The 15,026-nt window shown below is 43.4% G+C and overlaps 1 protein-coding gene across 2 annotated transcripts in view; it reads left to right on the top strand.

Annotated features, from left to right (window-relative positions):
• Positions 1-15,026, top strand: part of Thsd4 (thrombospondin type 1 domain containing 4) — a 582,503-nt gene that overhangs the window by 545,816 nt on the left and 21,661 nt on the right. For both annotated transcript variants that reach the window (XM_040274354.2, XM_021727964.3), the window contains 4 exons: positions 2,615-2,890; positions 9,859-9,988; positions 10,921-11,125; positions 11,663-11,836. In XM_040274354.2, coding sequence (XP_040130288.1) covers positions 2,615-2,890; positions 9,859-9,988; positions 10,921-11,125; positions 11,663-11,836 — 785 coding nt within the window. The remainder of the gene's footprint in view (positions 1-2,614; positions 2,891-9,858; positions 9,989-10,920; positions 11,126-11,662; positions 11,837-15,026) is intronic.

The following is a 15,026-nucleotide window of genomic DNA, read 5'->3' as shown; positions in this document are numbered from 1 at the left end:
TTTGAGGCCAGCCTCGGCAACTTAGCAAAACCCTCAGCAACATAGTGAGAACCTGTGTTTCAAAATTAAAAAACTGAGGGACTGGGGATGTATCTCAGTGGTAAAGCACCCCCAGAGTTCAATCCCCAGTACAAAAAAAAAAAAAAAAAGAAAACACAAGAGATATGGAGGAACCTAAAATACATATTACTAAATGAATCTGAAAAGGCTATATGCTTACTGATTCCAATTCTATGACATTCTAGAAAAGTCAGAATTAAGGAAAAAAATAAAAAATATCAGTGGTTGCCAGGGGTGGGAGCGGGGAAGAATGAACAGCAGAGCCGAGGATTTCAGGGCAGTGAACCTATCCTGTATGACACTATAATGGCCGATGCATGTCATTATGCTTTTATCCAAAACCATAGATAGATGTATGCCATCAGGATGTTGATAGTGAGAGAGGCTATGCACATGTGGGGACAGGGGACATATGGAATTCTGCACCCTCTGTTCAGTTTTGCTTTGAACCTTAAACCTCTCTAAAAAATAAAATTATTAAAAAAAAAAAAAAGCAATAGCCTCCAGCCCCATCCCCTTCCCAGAGGGAATCTCTCATAATAATTTGAAGGGACTTTGCCTCACCCCTTTATATGCATACACAAACATGTTTGCAGACAATCTGAATCTTTGTCTACAATCTCAAATATACAAGGAATATCACAGAATGTTATTTTCCATCACTCAATTTAAATCCAACCTCAATGTTAACCTTCTTTGAAACTGGTAGAAAATTCAGTATGTCAGTACGGGGTGTCTCCCTCTCCCTCTCCCTCTCCCTCTCCCTCTCCCTCTCCCTCTCCCTCTCCCTCTCCCTCTCCCTCTCCCTCTCCCTCTCCCTCTCCCTCTCCCTCTCCCTCTCCCTCTCCCTCTCCCTCTCCCTCTCCCTCTCCCTCTCCCTCTCCCTCTCCCTCTCCCTCTCCCTCTCCCTCTCCCTCTCCCTCTCCCTCTCCCTCTCCCTCTCCCTCTCCCTCTCCCTCTCCCTCTCCCTCTCCCTCTCCCTCTCCCTCTCCCTCTCCCTCTCCCTCTCCCTCTCCCTCTCCCTCTCCCTCTCCCTCTCCCTCTCCCTCTCCCTCTCCCTCTCCCTCTCCCTCTCTCTCTCTCTCTCGATATGAGGAAAGATCCCAGAATCTCAGAAGGGCCAGAGCACAGGCTAGACCCTCTGAAGGTCTATTTATGCCAATTCCATTGAAAACTGTAGGTTGAGGGCAGCCTCATGGGAGCTGTGGGTTGGGGCTCTGCCACTTCCAGCCTCTGTTGGGGACAAGGATGCCCATAAGCCGACAGCCAGCCCCCAACCCTACTCCAGATATGGCCACCTCCTGGGTTGCTCCTCCTGATGCATGAAGGGTCCATGGTGCTCAGGAAACTCAAGACCTCAGGTTCCTACTTTTCCTACATTCAAAAAAGCCCTCTCCCTATTCCCTCCCTCCCTCCCTCTCCTCCTCCTCTTCCTCCTCCTCCTCCTCCTCCTCCTCCTCCTCCTCCTCCTCCTCTTCCTCCTCATCCTTAACTGACAGAACTTCTACTTTGCCCTCCCTGAGAGCCCAGCTTTGTACTGTGCTAAAGGAGAACCATCAATTTCAAGCAGCTTTATTTTCTCTCCTGCAAAAAACCAAAGCAAAAAAAAAAAAATCTAAGAACATGGATCCCCTTTCAGACTAGGGGAGGAAAGGGGGAGACAAAGAAAGGCCACCAAACACAAATGAACATCCCAAAAGTGACCTGCCACATGTGTGTGGGGGGGAGGTGTATACAAACTGAATTCTATGCCTTTTTTTGTTCATCAAACAACATATCATAGTCAATATCTCCATGTCAGAACACATATGTGCTGCATTCTTTTAAAAAGAAAATTCACATAGCATTCCATTTCGCAGTTGCAGCATAATATATTTTATCACTATTCTCCGTGAACATTGAAGTCTGTTCTACTGTTTTGCTATTTCAAATAATAACCATATTAATAATCATACTTGTATGTTCAGCTTTACATCAAAGAATGAGAATCTTTGTCTGACAAAGACTTTAGGAGCTGAATCACTAGGTCAAAGGGTGTATGTGAATTTAAATTTTGGATAGCTAGAGCCAAATCACCCTCTAAAAATTGGCATCTATTTGCAGGCTCATAAACAGTGAATTTAAGCGTTTTCATGCACCTTCAGCCAGGGATTTGGGACTCTGGGGTTGATCAGTTTCTGATCCTTCTCATTAGGTAAATGGAGCTATTGATGTTTTTATTCTTGTTTTCGGGTGTAATTCTTTCTTTAGGAATGAAGTGGACATTTTTTTGTGTGGCTTTTGGCTGTTTGCATGTCTTTTGATGGAAAGTAACTCTCCGTGGCCCTTGTATACTTTTCCTATTGGGATGTTCATCTTTTTTCTTATTGATTTTTAATTCATATTTGGAATATTAAGAAAGCTAGCATCTGCTTATTTTAAATATCCTATACTTAAGTGTTGCAGATTAGAAATGATCTCATGCCACGTAATTTCTAACGTTGAAGCAATTTCCTCTTTCTACTCAGTGTCCAAAATGATCTTTCTTCTCTGTGTGTGTGCTGGCCTCTCCTAGGAGAACCCCTCAATGGCCAGCTGGATGAAGAAGGTAGAAGCCAGGAAGATGGAGAAGAGAAAGAGAAGAACGGGGAGAAGGAAGACTTGCCCGGGGAGGCATCTGAAATCTTCACCTCAGAATCGGTGCAGACCTTCCCGGTCAGGCATCCAGATAGATTTTCTTCCCATCGACCAGACAACTTGGTACCACCAGTGCCACAGCCCCCACGAAGAAGCCGGGATCACAACTGGAAGCAGCTGGGGACAACAGAATGTTCAACAACCTGTGGGAAAGGTGAGCCTGCCTGTGGGACAGGGTGTCCCTGCAGAACCCAAACAAGGAAGTATGCCTCAGGGTGTGTGTCAAATCCTCACTTCCGTGACCTACCTGTGAAATGGTTCATTGGCACAACAGGCAGGGTTAGAGGTCCCCAAGATGACCCTTGGGCTCAGTGATCTACTACAAGGACTTACAAGATTCAGAAAGGCTCATGTTTACACTTTATAACAATAAAAGGATACAGTTTAGAATCAGCAAAGAGAAATAACATATGGACACAGTCCGGGAGAAACCAAGGGCCAATTTCCAGGTGTCTCCTCCTCGAGGTTACCTGGTAGAGCCACTCAGGGATACCCTTTATTTTCCCCACAGTGATGTGCGACAACACACCCTGAGTACTGACCAGAGATGCTCACCCAAGTTTCAGTGTCCAGGGCTTTTACTGGGCATTAGTCATACAGGCATGTAGCTCCTACACGGCTTGCATTAGCTACACAGCCTTTAGTACCCCCAAGGTCAAACCAATACAATGTAGCAAGGCTTGAGGCATACAAATGCAGACAGTCACTGTAAATCACATTGTCGGCACAAATTATCCTGACAAATCCATACACATGGCCCAAGATCTCAGGCATAGAAAAACTCTCACCAGGCAGAATTTTCCAAGGACTCCAAGGTCATCTCCCAGTAGCCGATTCAGGGACAGTCGTGAGGACAGACCTTTCTATGCAATGTGCAGGGTTTGAGCAACCCAGGCTGCTGAGTTAAGCCTTTTCTGGGCGCATATATATATATGCGCATATATATATATTATTATATATATAATATTCACAGTAATTACAGAATGCACATTTCAGGTCTAAAATTGATATACAAGTCAAGGTTGTAGAAGATTTTACACAAATGCCATTTTAAACTCATTCTCAAATCTAATGATTTTAGGAGAGTAAAACATACTTTGAGGGCTTGAGGTATTAATTAGCTGGCTTTTATACTCATGGTTTCCTTTCCATACTCTCCCAGTAAAAATCTTAATTCCATATTCATCCATTAGCCCAACCCAGTCAGATAGGACCTCCAAGGGGCAAACCTGTACCCAGCAAAGTCGGGTTTATTAACTTATTGCAAGAAGGGACACTAGAAACCTGAAGAAGCATGGCCTGTCTCTCCAAACAAAAGGGAGTTATAGGATTTGGGAGATGGATGGAGTTTTGGTGTCATTTCAATAAAGCAAGAGTTCTGACAGGCTCAAAGCATGACTGTGTCAAGGGGCCAACATGAGGCCTGAACATGGACCCAGCATCCCATTTCCTTGGAAGCTCCAAAGTTAGGATAGGTGTGGATCCTGGTATCTAGAAACTCCTTATGTGACATTGTCCCCTTGATAGGAAATGAACTGTGCTTCTGCTTCAAGGTAACTTTGATCCTCGTTACAAGAATACTCTATAAACTGTAGTTATCATTTCCTTCAGATATATAATAATAGCCTCTCATTTGTGCTAAAATTCTATTATTGTCCCTGAAATGGCTGTTGTCTGAAGGGAGGTTATTATAGAAACAAAAAGGCTGTGTCCCCCCAGGATTTCCGACAACACGTGTCACTATGTGATACACCCAACATATTGTTTGGGGATGTTTTTTCCTTTTCTTTTCTTCAAGAGATTTGAATCTAAGAGTATGAAATTTGGAAATCTTGACATAATTCGAACATAGAAAAATCTCTCACAATTGCTTCTAAAGCTTTGACTTAGTGGCTTTGGGAATAAAATTTAAGTCTTGGATTCTTCTGGGAGCTAGAGCTCTTCCTGCCCAGAATCTCTGAAATTCCATAAAGACTTGGTGACTAGAGTATTAATTTACAAGGTTTTATTCCAATTTTATTGTGCTCATGCTTGATACATGTGCAAAGAATGTGGACTGGCAATTCGTTGAACCCAACTTCTCCTGCAAGCTTTATGAGGGAAAATCACATTTATGAGGGAAAATGCCTGTAGAATGTGTCTTGAGAGAGGTAGAAAGCTAGGAGTAATTCTGCATTAAGGCCAAAATCATTTTAATGAGACTCTGGCCATGACATTTATAGAGATAAGTAGTATGTAATGTAATTAACATAGGAACCCAAGATCAAAGTGTATTATTTCCAAAATATTCTGCCATCTGTATAATGGTGTGATGCCTGTGAAAGGAACCAGATATACTAGGTGAAAATGAGAGAAAGTCATTAAAAGGATGAAAATTATCATCATTTGGGGTTTGGGGGGATTTTTTTGTTTTATTTTTTGATACTGGGGATTGAACTCAGGGGCACTTGACCACTGAGCCATATCCCCAGCCCTATTTTGTATTTTATTTAGAGACAGGGTCTCACTGAGTTGCTTAGCACCTCACCATTGCTGAGGTTGGCTTTGAACTCACAATTCTCCTGTCTCAGCCTCCCGAGCTGCTGGGATTACAGGCATGCACCACTGGGTCCAGCTCATCATGTGGTAACATATCAAGAGTGGCATAGATAGAAGTTTCTATTCCACCCCACCCAGCCACCATAAGGCATTGCATTGTGGACATAATGAGATAAGGATAAAGTATGTACCTTTGGCCAACACATCTTCCATACTCTGTGTCCAGCAGTAACTGGATGGATGCTGCTCACTTGTCTAGGTAGCCATTCAGCAGGCCTTTCTCTATTTATACTTGACATGATGGAGAGACCTTATATCCAAAGTTTCCAGTTATTTTGGCCCCTAACCTACCCTGGATGTGTGATCCACACTGAGGTAAAAACTCTTCCTCTTATCCTCTGGTATTGAGCCAGCAAACTCCTGTTTCTACTCCAAGACTTACCTACCTCAGATGCCACCTCCTCTGTGCCTAATTCTGCAAAATGCAAATAGGCACTTCTGCATCTGGGACTCTCAGCAGTTCAGGACACATCTCTGTCCCCACCCTTCCTGGCTGGGCTGTCTCTATGAGTATGCAGTTTGTAGCCTCTGCATCTGGTACCACAGCACAGCAGCCTATTTCAAATGTGTCTAGGATAAATGAATAGATTATTATATTTCAAATGTGGGCTGTATGAACTATTAGAAAAAATACAAGAACAGCTTTTATATCTGTATTATATCCTAGACACACAATTCTATTCCTGCCTTTGCCCATGTGCTGTCAATAACATAAAAAATGTGGATTCGTATATTCAAAAATGATCTGGGGCTGGGGAGGTAGCTCAGTTGGTAGAGTGCTTGCCTTGCATGCAAAAGACCCTGGGTTCAATCTCCAGAACCACAAAAAAAAAAAAAGAAAAAGAATAGTCTGTGTCTCTATGTTTCCATATGACTCTGTGTAATCTTTAAGGTAGCATTCTCCTTGACATTGTGGATTCACACTGTCTTCTAGATTGTGAGGTCTGGAATTTGGCATCCATACCCATTTTAAATATTTAGGCTGTACACATCCACTTGCACATGTGCACACCCACACTTGGCATCTGTCACTCATGAGTATCTGAGGTGACATTCCTACCTTCTTCTTTTCCCTGCTAGACAGTACTGGTTTGGAAGCCAAAGAGATACTGCAGAGGTACATTGGGAACAAACCAAAAATAGGGGTATTTCTTTCCCTATCCTTCCATTTTCTTATAGTCCTAGCTCTCTTTTTCTTTCATGTGACAAATGCCAGCAGCCCAAGGGTGCCCCTCCTGTGCTCCCTCTAAAGTGATGTCACCAGATATGCAAGGCCAGGGAGACAATGTGGATGCATAGAACATATAGCTCATCTCACAGTCATCAGCAGGACTATCAAGTGTGTTGTGACCAAGAAATTCTAAGAGTGCCAGCACTATCCAACCCTTTTCTGCACAACCCAAATCCATACCTCTTGTGATCTCATCATCTGTGCCTTACAAACCCTCTCCCAGACTCTTGCCCATCCTCCCTGGGGGAGCCAGCCACACGTGTCTGTGTCTCCCACATTTACATTTCCCTTTTTGTAAATGTTTCGGCAGCAGCATGCCAATCATGGTATTAGCCTTTTAGGATGGTAGCCAAGATTGTATGTCACTACCCAGACCTCTGTCAAAGTCCTGGCATGGCTCAGTTGATTCCTGCAGGTACAAGCCTAGAGTTATTAACCTCTTACTTGATCCATCTTACATCCATCTCTCCATAATATCTCACTGACCTCCACCCCATCCCTTGAATTAACTAACTAACGCCATTTATTATAAACTAATAACCTGAGGTACAGTTCCCAATTCTGACATAACACACTTCTATTTTGATCAGCATTCCCACATACCAGCCAGACCAACACACCCCATATTTGTTCTTCTGCCCTAAGCCTAGACAGCACCTGCCCTCAACACCCTGTCCTTTCTTGCGGGCAATGATAGGAATCATTGGATTGTAATCTTGGACAATGCGAGGTAGTCAGGTGCCCTTCTGAGTGACAATCTCCCTTTCTGTGGATGTAAGAACTGACCTAAAGAAAGAAACCATTGCAGTTGCTGGAGTCAAGAATTGTAGGTCCAGTATTTCCTCACCATCAGAGAGACAAAGAGCCTCTGATTTCATTTCCTTGGTTCATTTCCATGGAGCTGGACCATGGACAATGGACAATGCACATAAATGCAATAAAATTGTGGGGGAAGGCAAGCAGTGGCCACCTGCCAAACGCCCCCAAGCAGGACCCATCCTTCCAAGCAAGAGCATTCCTATGGTATCCTGTATCCTTTTAGCTAAAAATATTAGATTTCCCCCTCGGTGAGTGCCAAGTGGTTGGGGTAGTGATTTTTGCTTTCCAGTCCACAAACTTATAAGTGGAAAAGTTAAACCCACATGGTCTAGAGGGAAAGGAATAGGCTAAATAAGATCTTTACTTAAGCCCTTAATAGCTGGGTACTAAATGGGTGCACTGCATGCTGGGAGCTAAGTCTTGTTCTTCTTTTTAACTCAGCACAATATGCTTAATGTTTATTGAATTTAATTAGAAATCTCTTCTATTTAATGGAAGGAGATATGTAGTTGAACAAAATTTAATTCCTCAAAAGTTTTTGCTTCCCATTAATTTTACAGTCAGTACTGCTTTTTACTGACCTAATAATTGGGCCTAATTGGAACGTTATTTTAAATAATGGTCTCAAGTTATAGCTACACTGTAAATTCTTACAACCAGAGTCATTTAAACAAATGATTATTTCAGATTCAAAACTGTCTTACAAACTGACAAATTTCTTATGAGAACAACCTATCCTCTGGCTCATTCTGTCATACAAAATCAATTTGAAGGATATCTGAGACACTTGCATGGCTGATGTCATATCAAGACATGTAAGTCGTAGCTCCAGAAAATATAAGTGCCTGGCAAATTAGCAACAGAAATAAGTAGTTTTAGAATAAATTATAGTGCTCTTCCCAGCAGGAATTATGCACCACCCCGGACTGGAGGTAGACAGCTATTTGTGAAGAAGCAATCTCAGAAGCTTGATTCAGACAGTATTCTCTGTTCTTAAAATTCCACTAGTAGTACCCCAGTGCTGTCAGCAGGTGGCAGCAGAGAGGAAGACAGAACTGAATTGAGAGCTGGAAATTTCACTGATCAAATTCTGGCTTGTTGTTCAAAATAGTTTTATCCTAACTAAGCCAGTGAAACTTGGCTATGTTTCTAAAACAAAACCATGAGGCAGTTTTTTTTTAGCAAAATACCAAAAACAAGTATAATACCTCTGTGTTAGTCAGGTTTTCATCACTGTGACAAATGCCTGAGAAAAACAACTTAGAAGAGGAAAGATTTATTTTTGGCTCATGGTTTCAGAGGTTTCAGTCCACAGTCAACCAGCTCCATTGCTTTGGGCCTGAGGTGAAGTAGGATATCATGGCAGAAGGACATGGCAGAGGAAAGCTGCTCAGCTCATGACAGCTAGGAAGCTTATGTCAGGGTGTGGGGGGCAGGGAACACACAAAATATAGCCCCCAAGGGCACACTCCCAAGGACCTACTCCTTTCAACTAGGTTTTACCTCCTACAGTATCCACTACCTCCCAATAATACCATCGAACTATGACTCCATCAGTGGTTTAATCCACCAATTAGGTTAGAGCCCTCCATATCCAATCATGTCTCAAATACCCACCTTTAAATATTGCTGTAATTGAGGACCAGACCTTGAACACATAAAGCTTTGGGGCACATTCCAGATCCAAACTATTACAACCTCTAATAAATATTTATTCTACAAGCTTGTATTGAGCACCTGCTACTTTCCTAGGTCCTGGAGTTGCTGAGATGAATAAGAACTAGTCCTGTCCCTGAATAGCCCACTGTCTTCATGAGAAGCAGACATACCTGAAACAGAATTACCACTGGATTCAGACATTGTTAGAGTAACGTAGAAATATGTTACAAAGGGAGACAGCAGCTATTCTTGAATCTTGAATCTTCTTCCTGCTTTGCTTCAACTTGCCACACATGTGTTCCTGGTCTAGAAAGTCAGCTTGTCAAGCAAGTATTTTTATTCCAGATTAACCACCTGGGCAGCCCCTCCCCCAATACAGGTGCACATAAACTACCCAAGCCCAGCCCTTTCTCTGAAACATGGCTTCACCCCCCCCCAGGACACTTTCTCTTGGATGCTTCCAGAGAACCTTAGAAAGTAACTATTTGTGTTCATTCTATAGTCACTCCCAACCTAGTGAGTTCTTTTTTGTTATTTCAAACCATTGTGAAAATTGCTTTTATCTACCTTTGAATATATTCAAACCGTGTCCACAAATAGAGTAGAAACTCTCCGAGGCAGGAGCTGTGTGGGACTCTCCTTTGCACGCCCACAGTCACTAGCAAAGTCCTGTGAGTAAGTGCATATCGACATACTGGTGAAGGAGGGCCTGTGGGGATGATCCTCCTTTCACCAGCCCTCAACACCTGTGCACCATCCCGGAGCCCAGCTTCAAGTGTGTGAGGCTGACCGTGGCGCTCTCCTTGTCCTTACAGGATCACAGTACCCTATTTTCCGCTGTGTGCACAGAAACACTCACGAAGAGGTTCCAGAGAGCTTCTGTGACTCCAGCATGAAGCCAACCCCAGAGGAGGAGCCCTGCAACCTCTTCCCTTGCCCAGCCTTGTAAGAGGCCTCTGTCTAGGTCACCTATTGTCGGGTCACTTCTGGTTGGTGTGCATGAGACCTTAATAGCAGATAGAATCTAGTTATTAAACTAGTCTGAGTCGGATTTACAAACACCAGACTTGGACTGTGCATGCCTTGTGGTCTGTTTAGCAAGCCTACCTGTCTTTCTGGAGAAACCCGGGAGCTGCTGGCCTTTAGCAAATGGCACACTGAGCAAGAAAGCCCACCCTTTGGGAAATTGGGGCAACTGGGGTTTAGCCTGTAAGGAAAACAGGTGGAAGCAAAGAATGGGAACCTAGTACCATCAGTGCTGTCAGGGAGCTGAGTACTGAGAGTGGGCCTGGAAAATTCAGAAAAAGTGTCTCAAGAGAGGTCTTAGACTGGTTAGATACTTCTAAAAGAACTGAGGGAAAGGCCCTAAAAGGTCAAAACCTAATTCTCTGAGTAATAAAAATAATACTCTCATCCAAATGCATAATGAGCCTGTGCTGGTGTCACATGCAGCTAATCACTGAGTTGAGAGGACAGAGGAGGATATGCAAAAAGGATGTGGAGACCTTGCAAAGGAAGGGCTGCTGGAGGGAGGTCTCTTAGTGCCAAACCAGGTTATGTTCCCCAGAGTAATTAAAGTCCCCTTTGGAGTGGCTGGGTTCTGTTTTACCTTGTTTACTAGATAGAAATCCTTTGTACCTTCTCAGCATTCTATAACTTCATATAGAATCTGGGCCCTGGTCACTGGCAAATAGCATGTCAAACAAAATTTGCTTCCCTTATGAGTCAGATGACCTTAGTCAGATTTGCAACCAATGATCCAGGAGGAGGGTCCCCCAGGGATTCTGATGATTATGAATGGGCTGGGTTCACGCTTCCCTCTGAAGTCTCTCTCTCTCTCTCTACCCTTGGCCCACCCCACCTCTTTTCGGAGCCAGCTGGGACATCGGGGAGTGGTCTGAATGCAGCAAAACTTGTGGCTTGGGCATGCAGCACCGCCAGGTTCTGTGCCGCCAGGTGTACGCCAACCGCAGCCTGACGGTGCAGCCCTACCGCTGCCAGCACCTGGAGAAGCCTGAGACCACCAGCACCTGCCAACTCAAGATCTGCAGCGAGTGGCAGATCCGGACTGACTGGACCTCGGTATGGGGCAGGGCAGCCTGCTGCAGACCCCCGTCTCCAGGACCCACCACCACGTTCCCACCTCCTCCCACCTCCTCCCACCAGGACCTGAGACAAGATAACCCTCAGCTCCCCAGGAGGAAACCCATCCCCAGGGTGCTGGTTAGCTGTGTTTGCAGGTCCTGGGATGTACCAAGAGCTCAGTAGAGTTCAGGCTGGTGTGCATCACCAACAGCCAACTTCATGGGTGAGCCCATGGGAGCCCTGTGCCTGTTGACCTCATCAGACCCAGGTGTCGTGGTGGAGTGAGGTAGACAACCACTAGCATAGCCAACTCTCCCATTTTATGGATGAAAAAACTGAGAGCCATCAGAATAAAGTAGGCAAGATTTCCTCTAAGAAGGTCTTAAAGAAAAGAGTCGTGAAGTTTTCTAGGGCTAAGATCCTTCCCCAGGGGGACCTAGCAACACTGGAGACCTCACCACAGTTATCTATTCAGGATACGGGTGACAGAAGAGTGAGGACACATGCCACTGATGTAAGCTTACTGTGTTTTAGTGCTCAGTGCCCTGTGGAGTGGGACAGAGGACCCGAGATGTGAAGTGTGTGAGCAACATTGGGGACGTGGTCGATGATGAGGAATGCAACATGAAGCTCCGGCCAAATGACATCGAGAACTGCGACATGGGACCCTGTGCAAAGAGCTGGTTCCTCACTGAGTGGAGTGAAAGGGTGAGTGTGTCAGTGGCAGACAGCCTGAGACCAAGCCACTAAGCTAAGTGGGTAGGAGCTGTATGTCACAGGGTATCCCCAAACCATGCAAAGACAAATCACCAGCTCAGAGTCCCAAGGATGATTTCTGACTTTGAAAACAAAGGACCAAAGATTGATTATTACATGCTCTGTCTCCTCATCTGAGGACTGAAACTTCAAGATTGAGAAGTGGGTGTGAGAAAAAATGAACTTAACTCTCCTTAGCACTGTGTATGATTAAATAATGAAATACTAAATATAGGGAATAATTACATCACACCTTCCATGTTTGTGAGTGCCTAGCAAATAACAGACATTCAGCAAAACGTAGGCATCTCCCCTGCTTTTTAATAACTAAAAACATTTTAGACCCTGCCCCTCTCCCCAGTAGCCTGGTTCCCTCAGCCTCCTAAGTGTCAGGTGTCCATGAAAAACTCAAAGGCATATAAAGTTCTGTGAGTCCAGCAGTGACCTGTATACAAAGAAAACCAGTATTAGACTGAGTTCATCTGTCACAGGCAAAAATAGGGTTTATACAAGGAAGAGATTCTGGAGATGGGTGGTGAGGGCCACACAGGAAATGCACCTAGTGCCACTGAAGGGAGTTTAAAAATGGTCACGATGGCAAGTCTTATGCACAAATATACATAACAATAAAAAAATAAGTTTTTATTTTTATTTTTGAAGGAAAAACACTAAGCAAAATTAAAGAGTGTACATTGGGGTGGGGAAAAGACAAGGGGGAAGGAGATGAGAAGGGTCATTTAATTCTGTCCCTCTCTTCACCACATAATCCACATCAGTGAGTTTGTTATTCAGAAAGAAAGGACAACCTGTGCATGCAGCCTTGGGTCCACCCTCAGAGATGGTCCTGGAGACTGCCATGCAGCAGCTTGTCTTCTTGTGGATTCAGGGCTCCTGGTGGCACACAACTGCTGCCTCTTAGCCCCAGGATGCCCCCAGATAGAGAGCCCTTGGTGTAAACATTGAGCTCTTGGGATGAGCTAACTGGGCCCTGGATCTCAGGGGTAGGCGGTAAGGGGCCCCAGCTTAGCCACCTGGGAGGCTCCACCCACAAGGAAACACACGGAAAGGCATCCACCAACTCAGACTGCTGAGTCCAGAGGAGCTCATCCCAATTCTGCCTGCACATCGCCCCCTTTCCAAGCCTCCCACCCCAAACATTAGCTGGCGGTGTTGTGGAATCAGGGCTGGGAGGTATTGGCGGTGGCTTTGATCAGCTCCCTGCCAGCACGTGGATGCTCTGCAGCCTTCCTGCCAAGGTCATTCAGGTTTTTGTCTGATTCCTTGGTCAGAAATTCTCCCCGTGTCCAGACTCGCTCATCTGTTTCTCATACAGCTCAAGGGTTCAGGAGGTTTCCAAAGAGCCCCCCGGCTCTTGTCCTTTACAGAATCTGAGTGACCCTGCTTGCACGGCAGCCTGTGGCCATTTGGAGAGCCCTTCCACTTCTCCAGACTAAAAATTCCTAGTTCCTTCAATTAATTCTTCAGTGATTTCATTTCTGGGTTTCTAGCCACCCTAGAATCTATTTGCATTCACAGTAAACTTGATAAATATATTGTGTAAGAAAATAGAAGAGAAGAATGATACTGGGTTTCATTTTCATATGGAGGATTATTTTTGAAGAATGTTCATTTTTTCTAGTCATAAAGTAATGCACTATTATAAAAAATATGAAAAATTCAGAAAACTAGGCCCCAAATCTCTTTACTAAAAGATAATAATTTGAGATTATTTAGCCACACTTTCTAATATTTTTTTTTTGCTTCTCATACATACTCTGCACATAGGGGTTATACTACTTTTAGATATTTTAAGGATATAAGTCATAATGCAGACATAATTTGATAACCTACTTTTTTCACTTACATGTTGTAAACATTTCCATAGTATTAAAAGTCTTTAATGCATGGTTTTTAGTAAAAAATAAGCTATTGTATAGCTACTGTAATTGAACCAGTCCCCCATTTCTAAATGTTTGAGTTTTTTTCTAATTTTCTACTATTTTAATTGGACCTTCAAAAGGATTTTCAGTGAATATTCTTATGTATCCCTCTTTATATGTGCCTTTTCTTATTCCCCTAAATCGTGTCTAGGAAGTGGAATTATTGGACCAAACGTTATGGATGCATAATATGAACTCAATAGATTTTGACAAACTTATCTCCATAAAGATTATTTCAATTTATCATCTCCCCAACAAACTAGGAGCATTTTACTAATCAGTTTAGTTTGATGAATTATTATACTTTTTTAATTGTATCTCTCTATATTTGCCCCACTCTGAAAAAGGCACTGCACTCAGATTGCAATATATACAGAAATAAAACAACTATGTAGATAGAAAAAAAAACCTGCCGTGGTTCATTCCTCTGTGTATCTCCCCTATTTATTTAGTGTAGTAAACTTCTACATATAAATTTTCCAAGGATTTCTACATCAGCTATTTCCCCTTCAGTAACAACTTCTAAATTTCCCCTTAATGTCAATTTGCTATTTATTTTAACATAAGTATTTGCTGCATCTAACCTCTATCTTGCAATTAAAATAGAGCAAAGAATGGGCCCTTTGTTCTTCTATTTAGAGAACTTTTTTGGTTTTTATGGAGATGTTTTAAGACATGTAAGTTTGGAGCTAGGATGTAAGTAAAATAAATTTTGCTTTGTCTACCTCTAGAATATAAACTTATCCCTAAATGTCCATTCTTTCTTTGGAACTTTAGAATAGCTGAGTGGCTGAGTGGTAGGAGGATGCTGTTGGGTTTAAGGACATCTCGTTGCCTTTAGAATCATCTCTGTGGCCACTGCTTTTCTTCTTCTTCTTCTTCTTTTTTGTACTGGGCATTGAACCCAGAGGTGCTTAACCACTGAGCCACATTCCCAGACCTTTATATTTTTGACTTTGAGACAAGGTCTCACTGAGTTGCTTAGGGCCTTGCTAAATTGCTGAGGCTGGCCTCAACTTGCAATCATCCTGCCTCAGCCTCTCAAATTGCTGAGATTACAGGTGTGCACCACCACAGCTGACTACCACTTACTTCTTATTTGACCTTGAGCAACTGCTGAGTCTCTGAGCTTTTCTCGGTTTTCTCATCTGTAACATTGCCAGGTGAGCATTAAAGGTTAATGCATTGGAAATCATGACCAA

This window comes from Ictidomys tridecemlineatus, chromosome 5, assembly GCF_052094955.1.
Source record: "Ictidomys tridecemlineatus isolate mIctTri1 chromosome 5, mIctTri1.hap1, whole genome shotgun sequence".
NCBI classification, from domain to species: domain Eukaryota; kingdom Metazoa; phylum Chordata; class Mammalia; order Rodentia; family Sciuridae; genus Ictidomys; species Ictidomys tridecemlineatus.
The sequence above is the reverse complement of the archived record's forward strand: the minus strand, read 5'-3'. Positions and strand labels throughout refer to the sequence as shown.